Source organism: Oncorhynchus tshawytscha, unplaced genomic scaffold (genome assembly GCF_018296145.1).
Source record: "Oncorhynchus tshawytscha isolate Ot180627B unplaced genomic scaffold, Otsh_v2.0 Un_scaffold_14120_pilon_pilon, whole genome shotgun sequence".
In the NCBI taxonomy this organism is placed as follows: Eukaryota; Metazoa; Chordata; class Actinopteri; order Salmoniformes; family Salmonidae; genus Oncorhynchus; species Oncorhynchus tshawytscha.
The window spans coordinates 150,278-170,000 of NW_024609564.1; the positions used below are offsets into that span (position 1 = coordinate 150,278).

The 19,723-nt window shown below is 47.7% G+C and overlaps 1 protein-coding gene across 1 annotated transcript in view; it reads right to left on the reverse strand.

The window, feature by feature from the left end:
* slit2 (slit homolog 2 (Drosophila)) overlaps window positions 1-19,723 on the reverse strand; it is a gene marked incomplete at its 5' end in the record, with an annotated part of 104,222 nt that overhangs the window by 45,874 nt on the left and 38,625 nt on the right. The window contains 7 exon segments of the mRNA XM_042315932.1: window positions 3,656-3,780; window positions 8,893-9,056; window positions 11,810-11,881; window positions 12,378-12,449; window positions 14,786-14,857; window positions 15,012-15,080; window positions 15,957-16,089. Of these exon segments, the coding sequence (XP_042171866.1) occupies window positions 3,656-3,780; window positions 8,893-9,056; window positions 11,810-11,881; window positions 12,378-12,449; window positions 14,786-14,857; window positions 15,012-15,080; window positions 15,957-16,089 (707 nt within the window).

Sequence of the window (19,723 nt, forward strand, 5' to 3'; positions counted from 1 at the left end):
GAGGTCAGGGTTAGGGTCAGAGGTCAGGGTCAGTACCTTGAATCCGTAGGGGCAGCTACAGCGGTAGAAGGTGACAGGGTCAAAGGTTAGAGATCAAGGTTAGAGGTCAGGGTCAGTACCTTGAATCCGTAGGGGCACCTACAGCGATAGAAGGTGACAGGGTCAGAGGTTAGAGGTCAGGGTCAGAGGTCAGGGTCAGTACCTTGAATCCGTAGGGGCAGCTACAGCGATAGAAGGTGACAGGGTCAGAGGTTAGAGGTCAGGCTTAGGGTCAGAGGTCAGGGTCAGTACCTTGAATCTGTAGGGGCAGCTACAGCTGTAGAAGGTGACAGGGTCAGAGGTTAGAGGTCAGGGTCAGTACCTTGAATCCGTAGGGGCAGCTACAGCGGTAGAAGTTGACAGGGTCAGAGGTTAGAGGTCAGGGTCAGTACCTTGAATCCGTAGGGGCAGCTACAGCGGTAGAAGGTGACGGGGTCAGAGGTTAGAGGTCAGGGTTAGGGTCAGAGGTCAGGGTCAGTATCTTGAATCCGTAGGGGCAGCTACAGCGGTAGAAGGTGACAGGGTCAGAGGTTAGAGGTCAGGGTTAGAGGTCAGGGTCAGTACCTTGAATCCGTAGGGGCAGCTACAGCGATAGAAGGTAACAGGGCCAGAGGTCAGGGTCAGTACCTTGAATCCGTAGGGGAAGCTACAGCGATAGAAGGTGACGGGGTGGTTCAGGAGGTTGACAGGTTCAGAGGTCAGGGTCAGTATCTTGAATCCGTAGGGGCAGCTACAGCGGTACAAGGTGACAGGGTCAGAGGTCAGGGTCAGTACCTTGAATCCGTAGGGGCAGCTACAGCGGTACAAGGTGACAGGGTCAGAGGTCAGGGTCAGTACCTTGAATCCGTAGGGGCAGCTACAGCGGTACAAGGTGACAGGGTCAGAGGTCAGGGTCAGTACCTTGAATCCGTAGGGGCAGCTACAGCGGTAGAAGGTGACGGGGTCAGAGGTTAGAGGTCAGGGTCAGTACCTTGAATCCGTAGGGGCAGCTACAGCGGTAGAAGGTGACAGGGTCAGAGGTTAGAGGTCAGGGTCAGGAATCCGTCAGCTTGGTAGGGGCAGCTACAGTGGTAGAAGGTGACAGGGTCAGGTTAGAGATCAGGTTAGAGGTCAGGGTCAGTACCTTGAATCCGTAGGGGCAGCTACAGCGGTAGAAGGTGACAGGGTCAGAGGTTAGAGGTCAGGGTTAGAGGTCAGGGTCAGTACCTTGAATCCGTAGGGGCAGCTACAGCGGTAGAAGGTGAGGGTCAGGTTAAGGTCAGGGTCAGAGGTCAGGGTCAGTACCTTGAATCCGTAGGGGCAGCTACAGCGATAGAAGGTGACAGGGTCAGAGGTTGGAGCAGGTACCGTCGTTGTGACAGGGTCAGAGGTCAGGGTCAGTACCTTGAATCCGTAGGGGCAGCTACAGCGGTACAAGGTGAGGGTCAGAGGTCAGAGGTCAGGGTCAGTACCTTGAATCCGTAGGGGCGTACAGCGATAGAAGGCAGGGCAGAGGTTACAAGGTCAGGGTCAGAGGTCAGGGTCAGTACCTTGAATCCGTAGGGGCAGCTACAGCGGTAGAAGGTGACGGGGTCAGAGGTTAGAGGTCAGGGATAGGGTCAGAGGTCAGGGTCAGTACCTTGAATCCGTAAGGGCAGCTACAGCGGTAGAAGGTGACAGGGTCAGAGGTTAGAGGTCAGGGTTAGGGTCAGAGGTCAGGGTCAGTACCTTGAATCCGTAGGGGCAGCTACAGTGGTAGAAGGTGACAGGGTCAAAGGTTAGAGATCAGGGTTAGAGGTCAGGGTCAGTACCATGAATCCGTAGGGGCAGCTACAGCGGTAGAAGGTGACGGGGTCAGAGGTTAGAGGTCAGGGTTAGAGGTCAGGGTCAGTACCTTGAATCCGTAGGGGCAGCTACAGAGGTAGAAGGTGACAGGGTCAGAGGTTAGAGGTCAGGGTTAGAGGTCAGGGTCAGTACCTTGAATCCGTAGGGGCAGCTACAGCGGTAGAAGGTGACGGGGTCAGAGGTTAGAGGTTAGAGGTCAGGGTCAGTACCTTGAATCCGTAGGGGCAGCTACAGCGGTAGAAGGTGACAGGGTCAGAGGTTAGAGGTCAGGGTCAGAGGTCAGGGTCAGTACCTTGAATCCGTAGGGGCAGCTACAGCGGTAGAAGGTGACAGGGTCAGAGGTTAGAGGTCAGGGTCAGAGGTCAGGGTCAGTACCTTGAATCCGTAGGGGCAGCTACAGCAGTAGAAGGTGACGGGGTCAGAGGTTAGAGTCAGGGTTAGGGTCAGAGGTCAGGGTCAGTACCTTGAATCCGTAGGGGCAGCTACAGCGGTAGAAGGTGACAGGGTCAGAGGTTAGAGGTCAGGGTTAGAGGTCAGGGTCAGTACCTTGAATCCGTAGGGGCAGCTACAGCGATAGAAGGTACGGGGAAGGTGACAGGGTCAGAGGTTAGAGGTCAGGGTTAGAGGTCAGGGTCAGTACCTTGAATCCGTAGGGGCAGCTACAGCGATAGAAGGTAACAGGGTCAGAGGTCAGGGTCAGTACCTTGAATCCGTAGGGGAAGCTACAGCGATAGAAGGTGACGGGGTGGTTGGAGCAGGTACCGTCGTTGTGACAGGGTCAGAGGTCAGGGTCAGTACCTTGAATCCGTAGGGGCAGTTACAGCGGTACAAGGTGACAGGGTCAGAGGTCAGGGTCAGTACCTTGAATCCGTAGGGGCAGCTACAGCGGCAGAAGGTGACGGGGTCAGAGGTTCAGGGTCAGGGTCAGTACCTTGAATCCGTAGGGGCAGCTACAGCGGCAGAAGGTGACGGGGTCAGAGGTCAGAGGTCAGGGTCAGTACCTTGAATCCGTAGGGGCAGCTACAGCAGTAGAAGGTGACGGGGTCAGAGGTTAGAGGTCAGGGTCAGAGGTCAGTACCTTGAATCCGTAGGGTCAGCTACAGCCTTAGAAGGTGACGGGGTGGTTGGAGCAGGTACTGTCGTTGTGACAGGGTCAGAGGTCAGGGTCAGTACCTTGAATCCGTAGGGGCAGCTAGAGCAGTAGAAGGTGACGGGGTCAGAGGTTAGAGGTCAGGGTCAGAGGTCAGGGTCAGTACCTTGAATCTGTAGGGGCAGCTACAGCAGTAGAAGGTGATGGGGTCAGAGGTTAGAGGTCAGGGTCAGAGGTCAGTACCTTGAATCCGTAGGGTCAGCTACAGCGGTAGAAGGTGACGGGGTGGTTGGAGCAGGTACCGTCGTTGTGACAGGGTCAGAGGTCAGGGTCAGTACCTTGAATCGGTAGGGGCAGCTACAGCGGTAGAAGGTGACGGGGTCAGAGGTCAGGGTCAGTACCTTGAATCCGTAGGGGCAGCTACAGCGGTAGAAGGTGACAGGGTCAGAGGTCAGAGGTTAGAGGTTAGAGGTCAGGGTCAGTACCTTGAATCCGTAGGGGCAGCTACAGTGGTAGAAGGTGACGGGGTCAGAGGTTAGAGGTCAGGGTCAGAGGTCAGTACCTTGAATCCGTAGGGGCAGCTATAGCGGTAGAAGGTGACGGGGTCAGAGGTCAGGGTCAGAGGTCAGTACCTTGAATCCGTAGGGGCAGGTACAGCGGTAGAAGGTGACAGGGTCAGAGGTTAGAGGTCAGGGTCAGTACCTTGAATCCGTAGGGGCAGCTACAGCGGTAGAAGGTGACGGGGTGGTTGGAGCAGGTACCGTCGTTGTGACAGGGGTTGGAGAGACACGGGTCACACTTCGCCTGGATACTCACATCTAGAGGACCTGCATTTAGACACAGAACAGAAATAGATTTCAAACTACACAGCCACCCATCCACACACAGTACAACACACATATATACTGTACACAGCCACCCATCCACACACAGTACAACACACATATATACTGTACACAGCCACCCATCCACACACAGTACAACACACATATATACTGTACACAGCCACCCATCCACACACAGTACAACACACATATATACTGTACATACCTACATACACACAGTACAACACAAATATATACTGTACACAGCCACCCACCACCAGTACACACAGTACACACAGTACACAAATATATACTGACACAGCCACCCATCCACACACAGTACAACACAAATATATACTGTACACAGCCACCTACCACACACAGTACAACACACATATATACTGTACACAGCCACCCATCCACACACAGTACAACACACATATATACTGTACACAGCCACCCATCCACACACAGTACAACACAAATATATACTGTACACAGCCACCTACCACACACAGTACAACACAAATATATACTGTACACAGCCACCCACCACACACAGTACAACACAAATATATACTGTACATACCTACATACAGTACAACACAAATATATACTGTACATACCTACACACAGTACAACACAAATATATACTGTACACAGCCACCCACCACACACAGTACAACACAAATATATACTGTACACAGCCACCCATCCACACACAGTACAACACAAATATATACTGTACATACCTACATACACACAGTACAACACAAATATATACTGTACATACCTACATACACACAGTACAACACAAATATATACTGTACATACCTACATACATACAGTACAACACAAATATATACTGTACATACCTACATACACACAGTACAACACAAATATATACTGTACATACCTACATACAGTACAACACAAATATATACTGTACATACCTACAAACACACAGTACAACACAAATATATACTGTACATACCTACATACACACAGTACAACACAAATATAGAGTGCCTTGCGAAAGTATTCGGCCCCCTTGAACTTTGCGACCTTTTGCCACATTTCAGGCTTCAAACATAAAGATATAAAACTGTATTTTTTTGTGAAGAATCAACAACAAGTGGGACACAATCATGAAGTGGAACGACATTTATTGGATATTTCAAACTTTTTTAACAAATCAAAAACTGAAAAATTGGGCGTGCAAAATTATTCAGCCCCTTTACTTTCAGTGCAGCAAACTCTCTCCAGAAGTTCAGTGAGGATCTCTGAATGATCCAATGTTGACCTAAATGACTAATGATGATAAATACAATCCACCTGTGTGTAATCAAGTCTCCGTATAAATGCACCTGCACTGTGATAGTCTCAGAGGTCCGTTAAAAGCGCAGAGAGCATCATGAAGAACAAGGAACACACCAGGCAGGTCCGAGATACTGTTGTGAAGAAGTTTAAAGCCGGATTTGGATACAAAAAGATTTCCCAAGCTTTAAACATCCCAAGGAGCACTGTGCAAGCGATAATATTGAAATGGAAGGAGTATCAGACCACTGCAAATCTACCAAGACCTGGCCGTCCCTCTAAACTTTCAGCTCATACAAGGAGAAGACTGATCAGAGATGCAGCCAAGAGGCCCATGATCACTCTGGATGAACTGCAGAGATCTACAGCTGAGGTGGGAGACTCTGTCCATAGGACAACAATCAGTCGTATATTGCACAAATCTGGCCTTTATGGAAGAGTGGCAAGAAGAAAGCCATTTCTTAAAGATATCCATAAAAAGTGTTGTTTAAAGTTTGCCACAAGCCACCTGGGAGACACACCAAACATGTGGAAGAAGGTGCTCTGGTCAGATGAAACCAAAATTGAACTTTTTGGCAACAATGCAAAATGTTATGTTTGGCGTAAAAGCAACACAGCTCATCACCCTGAACACACCATCCCCACTGTCAAACATGGTGGTGGCAGCATCATGGTTTGGGCCTGCTTCTCTTCAGCAGGGACAGGGAAGATGGTTAAAATTGATGGGAAGATGGATGGAGCCAAATGCAGGACCATTCTGGAAGAAAACCTGATGGAGTCTGCAAAGGACCTGAGACTGGGACGGAGATTTGTCTTCCAACAAGACAATGATCCAAAACATAAAGCAAAATCTACAATGGAATGGTTCAAAAATAAACATATCCAGGTGTTAGAATGGCCAAGTCAAAGTCCAGACCTGAATCCAATCGAGAATCTGTGGAAAGAACTGAAAACTGCTGTTCACAAATGCTCTCCATCCAACCTCACTGAGCTCGAGCTGTTTTGCAAGGAGGAATGGGAAAAAATTTCAGTCTCTCGATGTGCAAAACTGATAGAGACATACCCCAAGCGACTTACAGCTGTAATCACAGCAAAAGGTGGCGCTACAAAGTATTAACTTAAGGGGGCTGAATAATTTTGCACGCCCAATTTTTCAGTTTTTGATTTGTTAAAAAAGTTTGAAATATCCAATAAATGTTGTTCCACTTCATGATTGTGTCCCACTTGTTGATTCTTCACAAAAAAATACAGTTTTATATCTTTCTGTTTGAAGCCTGAAATGTGGCAAAAGGTCGCAAAGTTCAAGGGGGCCGAATACTTTCGCAAGGCACTGTATACTGTACATACCTACATACACACAGTACAACACAAATATATACTGTACATACCTACATACACACAGTACAACACAAATATATACTGTACATACCTACATACACACAGTACAACACAAATATATACTGTACATACCTACATACACACAGTACAACACAAGTATATACTGTACATACCTACATACACACAGTACAACACAAATATATACTGTACATACCTACATACACACAGTACAACATACTGTACATACCTACATACACAGAGACAAAGTCCTGCACAAGTTTTCTGTCCCAAATGGCACCCTATTCCCTATGTAGTGCACTACTTTAGACCAGAGCCCTATTCCCTATTTAGTGCACTACTTTAGACCAGAGCCCTATTCCCTATATAGTACACTACTATAGACCAGAGCCCTATTCCCTATATAGTACACTACTATAGACCAGAGCCCTATTCCCTATATAGTACACTACTATAGACCAGAGCCCTATTCCCTATATAGTACACTACTATAGACCAGGGCCCTATTCCCTATATAGTGGTACTACTATAGACCAGAGCCCTATTCCCTATATAGTGGTACTACTATAGACCAGGGCCCTATTCCCTATATAGTGGTACTACTATAGACCAGAGCCCTATTCCCTATATAGTACACTACTATAGACCAGAGCCCTATTCCCTATATAGTGGTACTACTGTAGACCAGAGCCCTATTCCCTATATAGTGGTACTACTATAGACCAGAGCCCTATTCCCTATATAGTACACTACTTTAAACCAGAGCCCTATTCCCTATATAGTACACTACTATAGACCAGAGCCCTATTCCCTATTTAGTGCACTACTTTAGACCAGAGCCCTATTCTGCACACTGGAGGCTGATTGGTTCATAACAGTATGGAGGTCTACACACTGGAGGCTGATTGGTTCATAACAGTATGGAGGTCTACACACTGGAGGCTGATTGGTTCATAACAGCAGTATGGAGGTCTACACACTGGAGGCTGATTGGTTCATAACAGCAGTATGGAGGTCTACACACTGGAGGCTGATTGGTTCATAACAGTATGGAGGTCTATACACTGGAGGCTGATTGGTTCATAACAGTATGGAGGTCTACACACTGGAGGCTGATTGGTTCATAACAGTATGGAGGTCTACACACTGGAGGCTGATTGGTTCATACACAGTATGGAGGTCTACATACTGGAGGCTGATTGGTTCATAACAGCAGTATGGAGGTCTACATACTGGAGGCTGATTGGTTCATAACAGCAGTATGGAGGTCTACATACTGGAGGCTGATTGGTTCATAACAGCAGTATGGAGGTCTACACACTGGAGGCTGATTGGTTCATAACAGCAGTATGGAGGTCTACATACTGGAGGCTGATTGGTTCATAACAGCAGTATGGAGGTCTACATACTGGAGGCTGATTGGTTCATAACAGTATGGAGGTCTACACACTGGGACTGACAGAGGAGAGAGAGGAGCATTCAGGTCAGAGGTCAGGGATCAGGCACTGGGCTGGGATTGGCTGAAGGGACTTGGGGAGGCGGGACCAAGGGGGTTGTACTCGGATGTGATTGGCTACTTTACCTGGCACGAGAAGACCACAAGGCCCGGGGACGTCTACAATGTCGTCAATCAAACCAGGAAAATATTACGCATATGTTAATAAAAAGGACGAGACATTTTGAATGTTTTAATAATGAACTTTTAGACTGTTATTGTTTTAATAATTAACTTTTAGACTGTTATTGTTTTAATAATTAACTTTAGAGACTGTTAATGTTTTAATAATGAACTTTAGAGACTGTTAATGTTTGAATAATGAACTTTAGAGACTGTTAATGTTTGAATAATGAACTTTAGAGACTGTTATTGTTTTAATAATTAACTTTTCGACTGTTATTGTTTTAATAATTAACTTTAGAGACTGTTAATGTTTTAATAATGAACTTTAGAGACTGTTAATGTTTTAATAATGAACTTTAGAGACTGTTAATGTTTTAATAATGAACTTTAGAGACTGTTATTGTTTTAATAATTAACTTTTCGACTGTTATTGTTTTAATAATTAACTTTAGAGACTGTTAATGTTTTAATAATGAACTTTTAGACTGTTATTGTTTTAATAATTAACTTTAGAGACTGTTAATGTTTTAATAATGAACTTTAGAGACTGTTATTGTTTTAATAATGAACTTTTAGACTGTTAATGTTTTAATAATGAAATTTAGAGACTGTTAATGTTTTAATAATGAACTTTAGAGACTGTGTGTATTTTTAGTCCACTAGTTGGTGGACAACAATATCTATGGCAACTGGTGGTCTCCTTTAAGAGCACTCTGCAAGTGTGTGTGAGTGTGTGTGTTTGTAAGTGTGTGTTTGTCTGTGTGTGTGTATATAAGATGTGTGTGTATAAGGTGTGTGTGTGTGTGTAAGGTGTGTGTTACCTGTGCAGGTGAACTTCTTGGACGGTGTGGTCAGCAGTAGTTTGTCTGTCATGTCTCCAGGACCGGCACAGCGGGCGATACCCGGTTCCCTATACCCACTCTGCACCCAGTCAGACAGCCACTGCATCCTACAGTCACAGTACAGGGGGTTGGCCCCCAGAGCCCTACACACACACACACACACACACACACACACACACACACATACACTTAACATTGTGATACATTCCATTCAGTGTGTGTATTAATTTTAGTATTTACTATGGATCCCTCGTGTGCACCTCCCATAGTCTGTTCTGGACTTGGGGACTGTGAAGAGACCTCTGGTGACATGTCTTGTGGGGTACGTCTGAGCTGTGTGCCAGTAGTTCAAAAAGACAGCACGGTGCTTTCAACATAAAAGTCAATCTCCACTTTGTGCCATATGTATATTATTAATATTAGCTCTCTGTGTGTATCCAAGGGCCAGCCGTGCTTCCCTGTTCTGAGCCAAATTGCAATTTTCCTAAGTCCTTTGTGGCACCACACGACGGAACAGGTGCGACAAAACTAGAGTCTGTAGGACCTGCCTTGTTGATAGTGTTGTTAAAACATCTTTGGGGTAGGGGGCAGTATTTTCACGTCCGGATGAAAAGCATGCCCAAAGTAAACTGCCTGCTACTCAGATATGCATATATTTGCATATATTTGCATAAACTTTTAAAAACTGTTAAAATAATGTCTGTGAGTATTACAGAACTTTTTTGGCAGGCGAAAGCCCGAGGACAAACCATCAAAAGGAATTTGAGGTCACTGTGTTTTCCTTTCGTTTTCTATTTAATAGGAACCTGGTTGCAGTTCCTATTGCTTCCACTAGATGTCAACAGTCTTTAGAAATTGGTTGATGTTTTTCTTTTGAGAAATGAGGAAGTAGGTCTGTTCTTTGAGAGTGTCAAGCCAAGTTTACATGTAACTTATTAGATCCTTTGTAGTCATGTCGGGACCGGTGTATTTATGAATCAAACAAGCCAAATAAATGGACATTTTGTATATAAAGAAGGAAATTATCAAACAAAATAACAATTTCTGATGTTTCTGGGACATTTTAGAGTGCCAACAGAAGAAGATCTTCAAAGGTAAGGCATTTATCTCTATTTCTGACTTTTGTCGCATACCTGCCTGGTTGAAATCTGATTTTCATGTGATTGTATGCGGGGCGCTGTCCTCAGATAATCGCTTGGTTTGCTTTCGCCGTAAAGCCTTTTTGAAATCTGACATAGCGGCTGGATTAACAAGATGTTAATCTTCATTTTGATGTGTAACACATGTATGTTTTATTTGTTTTTATAATTAAATTTTATAATGAGTATTTCTGTTTTTGAATTTGTCGCACTGCAATTTCATTGGATGTTGTCAAATCAATCCCGTTAACGGGATTCGAGCGGGAAGGGTCTCTAAGAAGTTAAGAAGACAGACTTCTCCACATTTTAGTGACTGTCGTATCAATATGTTTTGACCAGTGACAGTTTACAATCCAGGGTTACTCCAAGAAGTTTAGTCACCTCAACTTGCTTAATTTCCACATCATTCATTACAATATTTAGTTGAGTTTTAGGGTTCAGTGAATGATTTGCCCCAAATGAAATGTAATTTGTCACATCCGCCGAATACAACAGGTGACAGAGATGCTGGTTAACGTGCTCAACATCTGCTCGGACGACGAGCTCATGTCTAAAGGAGACGACACCTGCGAGGGTAAAAAAAAACACACCCCGTTAAAAACTATTTTTTTCATTTTATTTTTTTAGATATATTGACTTTCAACCTTTCTGTGAAATGTTTTTACAATGCCTTTTGTTTTTAAATATTTAATATAATTATTTATTATATAATATTTATTTATTTAAATAGTTAGGATTAACTTATTCCTTGCCACCCATTCTGAAACTAACTGTAGCTCTTTGTTGAGTGTTGCAGTCATTTCAGTCACTGTAGTAGCTGACGTGTATAGTGTTAAGTCATCCACATACATCCACATACATAGACACTCTGGCCTTACTCAAAGCCAGTGGCAATTCATTATCTTTTATTTATTTAACGAGGCAAGTCAGTTAAGAACAAATTCTTATTTTCAATGACGGCCTAGGAACAGTGGGTTAACTGCCTTGTTCAGGGGCAGAACGACAGATTTGTACCTTGTCAGCTCGGGGATTCGGTCTTGCAACCTTTCAGTTACTAGTCCAACCAGGCTAGGCTACGCTGCCGCCCCGTGTTAGTAAAGATTGAAAAAAGTAAGGGGCCTAGACAGCTGCCCTGGGGAATTCCTGATTCTTCCTGAATTATGTTGGAGAGGCTTCCATTAAATAACACCCTCTGTGTTCTGTTAGACAGGTAACTCTTTATCCACATTATAGCAGGGGGTGTAAAGCCATAACACATATGTTTTTCCAGCAGCAGACATTGATCGATAATGTCAAAAGCCGCACTGAAGTCTAACAAAACAGCCCCCACAATCATTTTTTATTATAAATGTCTCTGAGACAATCATCAGTCATTTGTGTAAGTGCTGTCCTTGATGAATATCCTACCCTGTCAGCTGAAAATATATTGTTCATTTGTTTACTGTGAAAAAAACAAACATTGTATCTGTTCAAACACGATTTAACGGGCTGATTGCTGTTTGAGCCAGTAAAGGGGGCTTTACTATTCTTAGGTAGCGGAATGACTTCAGCTTCCCTCCAGGCCTGAGGGAACACCCTTTCCTATAGCCTTAGGTTGAACAGTTGGCCAATAGGAGTGGCAATATCGTCCGCTATATTATCCTAATTAATTATGACTAATTATCAGTAATTTTCCATCCAAGTGATCAGACCCAGGTGGCTTGTCGTTGTTGTATAGACATCAATGAGTGGTGTGTGCATGCGTTTGTGTTACTCACAGGTGAGAGAGCGAGGCCAGGTCTTTGAAAGCTCCCTCCGGTATCACAGATATGTCGTTTCCATGGAGAGACCTACAGACACGCAACAACAGGTTACCATGGGTACCTACAGACACGCAACAACAGGTTACCGTAGACACCTACAGACACACAACAACAGGTTACCATGGGGACATACAGACACACAACAACAGGTTACCATGGGGACCTACAGACACGCAACAACAGGTTACCGTAGACACCTACAGACACGCAACAACAGGTTACCATGGGGACCTACAGACACGCAACAACAGGTTACCATGGGGACGTACAGACACGCAACAACAGGTTACCATGGGGACGTACAGACACGCAACAACAGGTTACCATGGGGACCTACAGACACACAACATCAGGTTAACCATGGGGACCTACAGACACACAACATCAGGTTAACCATGGAGATATACAGACACGAAACAACCGGTACCATGGAGACATACAGACACAAACAACAGGTTACCATGGCAACATACAGACACACAATGACAGGTCATCTAGTTCCATAGATACCACGCATACTCACAGTAACCGTAGAGACTTGAGTCCATCGAAGGCCCTGACTGGTACGCACCTCAAACGGTTGTAGCTTAGGATTCTACACACACACAGAGACACGTTAAAACACACTACAGACAGCCTTGGTACAACGTTGAAGTTTAGAAACCATCTGAAACACAAAACATCAAGGTACACACTGAGTGTACAAAACATTAGGAACACCTCCCTGATATTGTGTGCCCCCCCCTGTTTGCCCTCAGAACAACCTCAATTCGTCGGGGCAGGGACTCTACAAGGTGTTGAAAGTGTTCCACAGGGATGCTGGCCCATGTTGACTCCAACGCTTCCCAAAAGTTGTGTCAAGTTGGCTGGATGTCCTTTGGGTGGTGGACCATTCTTTGATACACGGAGGAAATTGTTGAGCTTTAAAAACCCAGCAATGCTGAAGTTCTTGAATCAAACAGCTATGCCTGGCACCTACTACCATACCCCCCGGTATGAAACATCCTTCTACCATACCCCCGGTATGAAACATCCTACTACCATACCCCCGGTATGAAACATCCTTCTACCATACCCCCGGTATGAAACATCCCTACCTACCATACATCCTACTACCCCCCGGTATGAAACATCCTTCTACCATACCCCCGGTATGAAACATCCTACTACCATACCCCCGGTATGAAACATCCTACTACCATACCCCCGGTATGTATGAAACATCCTACTACCATACCCCGGTATGAAACATCCTACTACCATACCCCCGGTATGAAACATCCTTCTACCATACCCCCGGAAACATCCTACTACCATGAAACATCCTACTACCATACCCCCGGTATGAAACATCCTACTACCATACCCCCGGTATGAAACATCCTTCTACCATACCCCCGGTATGAAACATCCTACTACCATACCCCCGGTATGAAACATCCTACTACCATACCCCGGTATGAAACATCCTACTACCATACCCCCCCCGGTGAAACATCTACCATACCCCCGGTATGAAACATCCTTCTACCATACCCCCCACTTATGAAACATCCTTCTACCATACCCTGGGTCTATATGAAACATCCTTCTACCATACCCCCCGGTATGAAACATCCTACTACCATACCCCCCCCGGTATGAAACATCCTTCTTTAACCCGTCTCCTACCCTTCATCTACACTTATTGAAGTGGATTTAACAGGTGACATCAATAAGGGATCATAGCTTTCACCTGGATTCACCTGGTCAGTCTATATTCTCAGGTACTGTAATTGATCATATCTTTCACCTGGTCAGTCTATATTCTCAGGTACTGTAATTGATCATATCTTTCACCTGGTCAGTCTATATTCTCAGGTACTGTAATTGATCATATCTTTCACCTGGTCAGTCTATATAGGGTTAGGGTTAAGGTTCTCAGGTTCTGTAATTATATTCCTGAAAATAACAGTACAAACACATAGGCAAGAGTACAATCAATCAAATCAATCAATCAAATAAAATCAAATGTATTTATGAAGCCATTTCTACATCAGCCGATGCGACACAGTTTTGATGTACTATCCTTGTGGGGACTAAACATTTTGATTCAAAATCCTATGTTCCCTAACCCCTAACCTTAACCCCTAACCCTAATTCTAACCCTAAACACTAACCTAACTCCTAACCCTAATTCTAACCCTAACTCCTAACCCTAACTCCTAACCCTAACTCTTAACCCTAACTCCTAACCCTAATTCTAACCCTAACTCCTAACCCTAACTCCTAACCCTAATTCTAACCCTAACTCCTAACCCTAGCTCCTAACCCTAACTAACCCTAACTCCTAACCCTAACTCCTAACCCTAGCTCCTAACCCTAACTCCTAACCCTAACTCCTAACCCTAATTCTAACCCTAACTCCTAACCCTAACGCCTAACTCCTAACCCTAACGTCTAACTCCTAACCCTAACTCCTAACCCTAACTCCTAACACTAACTCCTAACCCTAGCTCCTAACCCTAACTCCTAACCCTAACTCCTAACCCTAGCTCCTAACCCTAACTCCTAACCCTAACTCCTAACCCTAACTCCTAACCCTAACTCCTAACCCTAACTCCTAACCCTAATTCTAACCCGAACTCCTAACTCCTAACCCTAACTCCTAACCCTAACTCCTAACTCCTAACCCTAGCTCCTAACCCTAACTTTAGTAAACCACCTCCTCCTCCACCCCCCTGATCCTTCTGGTCCTCACGAGGATAGTAAACCCCCCCCACACACACATCCCCCCAGCCCAACGAGACATATAGTCAGCAGACTCACAGTGTCAGTAGTTCTGTCATGTTGCTCAGGCTGTAGTTGGACAACGTGCTGATTTGACTCCTAACCCTACCAGGATAGTAACCCCCCAGCCCCCCAGCCCAGACATATAGTCAGCAGACTCACAGTGTCAGTAGTTCTGTCATGTTGCTCAGGCTGTAGTTGGACAACGTGCTGATTTGGTTGTTACTCAGATCACTGAAACAACAAGGGGAAGCAACACGTAACAGCCAGAGTTAGTGCTACAGGCAGACTGCAGACAACAAGGCACTCTGGACATACACTGTGTGTGTGTGTGTGTGTGTGTGTGTGTGTGTGTGTGTGTGTGTGTGTGTGTGTGTGTGACACCTACATGAGTGTTAAGTGCTTGTAATTTGAGAGTTCCACTGGAACCTGTGTGAGTTGGTTACCATCCAGATACCTAGAGAGAGAGGGAGAGAGAGAGAGAGAGAGAGAGAGAGAGAGAGACAGAGAGCGGGGGAGAGAGAGAGAGGGGAGAGAGAGAGAGATGAGAGAGGGGAGAGAGGGGAGAGAGAGAGAGAGAGAGAGAGACAGAGAGAGGAGAGAGGTCAGACAGACAGGTAGTCAGACAGACAGGTAGTCAGACAGACAGGTGGACAGACAGACAGACAGACAGACAGACAGACAGACAGACAGACAGACAGACAGACAGACAGACAGACAGACAGACAGACAGACAGACAGACAGACAGAGAGACATGTAGAGAGAGACAGACAGACAGTTAGACAGACAGACAGAGTGAGAGTGAGAGTGAGAGACAGACAGACAGACAGATAATCAGACAGACAGACAGATAGACATACAGACAGACAGACAGACAGACAGACAGACAGACAGACAGACAGACAGACAGACAGACAGACAGACAGACAGACAGAGACAGACAGACAGACAGACAGACAGAGAGACATGTAGAGAGAGACAGACAGACAGTTAGACAGACAGACAGAGTGAGTGAGTGAGTGAGTGAGTGAGAGACAGACAGACAGACAGATAATCAGACAGACAGACAGATAGACATACAGACAGACAGACAGACAGACAGACAGACAGACAGACAGAGTGAGTGAGTGAGTGAGTGAGTGAGTGAGTGAGTGAGTGAGTGAGTGAGTGAGAGAGACAGACAGACAGACAGACAGACAGATAATCAGACAGACAGACAGATAGACATACAGACAGACAGACAGACAGACAGACAGACAGACAGACAGACAGACAGACAGACAGACAGACAGACAGACAGACAGACAGACAGACAGACAGATGAGATCTCACAGTTCTGTGGTGTCCTTGGGCAGTCCTTTAGGCAGGGTGCTGAGGCCCTTGTTACTACAGCGAACCACTGTATCCAGACAGCTGCATTCTGCAGGACACCTCAACACTGGACTACAACTGTTCTCATCATTACCTAGAGGGAGAGAGAAGAGAGGAGGGAGAGAAGAGGGAGAGAGGAAGGAGAGAGGAGGGAGAGAGGAAGGAGAGAGTGGAAAGAGAGGAGGGAGAGAGGAGAGAGGAGGGAGAGAGGAGTGAGAGAGGAAGGAGAGAGGAGTGAGAGAGGAGAGAGGAGGGAGGAGAGGGAGAGAGGAAGGAGAGAGGAAGGAGAGAGGAGGGGAGAGAGGAAGGAGGGAGTGGAGAGGAGGGAGAAAGGAGGGAGTGGAGAGGAGGGAGAGGAGGAGGGAGAGAGGAGGGAGAGAGGAAGGAGAGAGGAGGGAGAGAGGAGGGAGAGGGGAAGGGGAGTGAGAGAGGAGAGAGAGAGGAAGAGAGAGAGGAAGGAGAGAGGAGGGAGAGAGTGGAGGGAGAGAGGAGGGAGAGGAGAGAGGAGGGAGAGAGGAGAGAGAGGGAGAGAGGAGAGGAGAGAGGAAGGAGAGAGGAGAGAGAGAGGAGGGAGAGAGGAGGGAGAGAGGAAGGAGAGAGGAGGGATAGAGGAAGGAGGGAGGAGAGGAGGGAGAGAGGAGGGAGAGAGGAAGGAGAGAGGAGGGATAGAGGAAGGAGGGAGTGGAGAGGAGGGAGAGAGGAGGGAGAGAGGAGAGAGGAGGGAGAGAGGGAGAGAGGAAGGAGAGAGGAGAGAGAGAGGAGGGAGAGAGGAAGGAGAGAGGAGGGATAGAGGAAGGAGGGAGTGGAGATGAGGGAGAGAGGAGGGAGAGAGGAGGGAGAGAGGAAGGAGAGAGGAGGGATAGAGGAAGGAAGGAGGGATGGGAGGGAGGGAGAGGAGGGAGAGAGGAGGGGAGAGAGGAAGGAGAGAGGAGGGAGAGAGGAGAGGAGAGAGGAGAGAGGAGTGAGAGAGGAAGGAGAGAGGAAGGAGAGAGGAAGGAGAGAGGAGGGAGAGAGGAAGGAGAGAGGAGAGAGGGGAGTGAGAGAGAAAGGAGAGAGGAGGGACATAAACTATAAGCCAAGGGAATATACATGTTGATGAGAAAGAATGGTGACTATTCTAGAGAACTACTTCTAAGTTCTGACACTGAGTCTGGTTAATATCTTTAGGTTCCGTCGTCGCAGGTGAAGACCTGTTTGGGGTACACACGCACAGGTACATTCCTGGCCTAAACAGAGCCCTCAGCCCTCCTGCCTCGTGGTCCTGTGGTGTAGTGGTCTAAACAGAGCCCTCAGCCCTCCTGTCTCGTGGTCCTGTGGTGTAGTGGTCTAAACAGAGCCCTCAGCCCTCCTGCCTCGTGGTCCTGTGGTGTAGTGGTCTAAACAGAGCCCTCAGCCCTCCTGCCTCATGGTCCTATGGTGTAGTGGTCTAAACAGAGCAGTCAGCCCTCCTGCCTCGTGGTCCTGTGGTGTAGTGGTCTAAACAGAGTCAGCCCTGTGGTCCTGTGGTGTAGTGGTCTAAACAGAGCCCTCAGCCCTCCTGCCTCGTGGTCCTGTGGTTTAGTTGTCTAAGCAGTGCCCTCAGCCCTCGTGGTCCTATGGTGTAGTGGTCTAAACAGAGCCCTCAGCCTTCCTGCCTCGTGGTTCTGTGGTGTAGTGGTCTAAACAGAGCCCTCAGCCCTCCTGCCTCATGGTCCTGTGGTGTAGTGGTCTAAACAGAGCCCTCAGCCCTCCTTCCTCGTGGTCCTGTGGTGTAGTGGTCTAAACAGAGCCCTCAGCCTTCCTGCCTCGTGGTCCTGTCCTGTGGTGTAGTGGTCTAAACAGAGCCCTCAGCCCTCCTGCCTCGTGGTCCTGTGGTGTAGTGGTCTAAACAGAGCCCTCAGCCCTCCTGCCTGTGGTCCTGTGGTGTAGTGGTCTAAACAGAGCCCTCACAGAGCCCTCAGCCCTCCTGCCTCGTGGTCCTGTGGTGTAGTGGTCTAAACAGAGCCCTCAGCCCTCCTTCCTCGTGGTCCTGTGGTGTAGTGGTCTAAACAGAGCCCTCAGCCTTCCTGCCTCGTGGTCCTGTGGTGTAGTGGTCTAAACAGAGCCCTCAGCCCTCCTGCCTCATGGTCCTGTGGGTGTAGTGGTCTAAACAGAGCCCTCAGCCTTCCTGCCTCGTGGTCCTGTGGTGTAGTGGTCTAAACAGAGCCCTCAGCCCTCCTTGCCTCGTGGTCCTGGTGTAGTGGTCTAAACAGAGCCCTAGTGGTCCTGTGGTGTAGTGGTCTAAACAGAGCCCTCAGCCCCTGCCTCATGGTCCTGTGGTGTAGTGGTCTGGAGCCCTCAGTGCCTCGTGGTCCTGTGGTGTAGTGGTCTAAACAGAGCCCTCAGCCCTCCTGCCTCGTGGTCCTGTGGTGTAGTGGTCTAAACAGAGCCCTCAGCCCTCCTGCCTCGTGGTCCTGTGGTGTAGTGGTCTAAACAGAGCCCTCAGCCTTCCTGCCTCGTGGTCCTGTGGTGTAGTGGTCTAAACAGAGCCCTCAGCCCTCCTGCCTCATGGTCCTGTGGTGTAGTGGTCTAAACAGAGCCCTCAGCCTTCCTGCCTCGTGGTCCTGTGGTGTAGTGGTCTAAACAGAGCCCTCAGCCTGGTCCTGCCTCGTGGTCCTGTGGTGTAGTGGTCTAAACAGAGCCCTCAGCCCTCCTGCCTCATGGTCCTGTGGTGTAGGGGTCTAAACAGAGCCCTCAGCCCTCCCCTCCTGCCTCGTGGTCCTGTGGTGTAGTGGTCTAAACAGAGCCCTCAGCCTTCCTGCCTCGTGGTCCTGTGGTGTAGTGGTCTAAACAGAGCCCTCAGCCTGCCTCGTGGTCCTAAACAGAGCCTCCTGCCTCATGGTCCTGTGGTGTAGTGGTCTAAACAGAGCCCTCAGCCCTCCTGCCTCATGGTCCTGTGGTGTAGTGGTCTAAACAGAGCCCTCAGCCCTCCTGCCTCGTGGTCCTGTGGTGTAGTGGTCTAAACAGAGCCCTCAGCCCTCCAGTGGTCTAAACAGAGCCCTCCTTCCTGCCTCGTGGTCCTGTGGTGTAGTGGTCTAAACAGAGCCCTCAGCCCTCCTGCCTCGTGGTCCTGTGGTGTAGTGGTCTAAACAGAGCCCTCAGCCCTCCTGCCTCATGGTCCTGTGGTGTAGTGGTCTAAACAGAGCCCTCAGCCTTCCTGCCTCATGGTCCTGTGGTGTAGTGGTCTAAACAGAGCCCTCAGCCTTCCTGCCTCGTGGTCCTGTGGTGTAGTGGTCTAAACAGAGCCCTCAGCCCTCCTGCCTCATGGTCCTGTGGTGTAGTGGTCTAAACAGAGCCCTCAGCCCTCCTGCCTCGTGGTCCTGTGGTGTAGTGGTCTAAACAGAGCCCTCAGCCCCTGCCTCGTGGTCCTGTGGTGTAGTGGTCTAAACAGAGCCCTCAGCCTCATGGTCCCTCAGCCCTCCTGCCTCATGGTCCTGTGGTGTAGTGGTCCCAAAACAGAGCCCTCAGCCTCCTGCCTCATGGTCCCTAAACAGAGCCTCAGCCCTCCTGCCTCGTGGTCCTGTGGTGTAGTGGTCTAAACAGAGCCCTCAGTGTGTCCCTCGTGGTCCTGTGGTGTAGTGGTCTAAACAGAGCCCTCAGCCCTCCTGCCTCGTGGTCCTGTGGTGTAGTGGTCTAAACAGAGCCCTCAGCCATCCTGTGTGGTCCTGTGGTGTAGTGGTCTAAACAGAGCCCTCAGCCCTCCTGCCTCG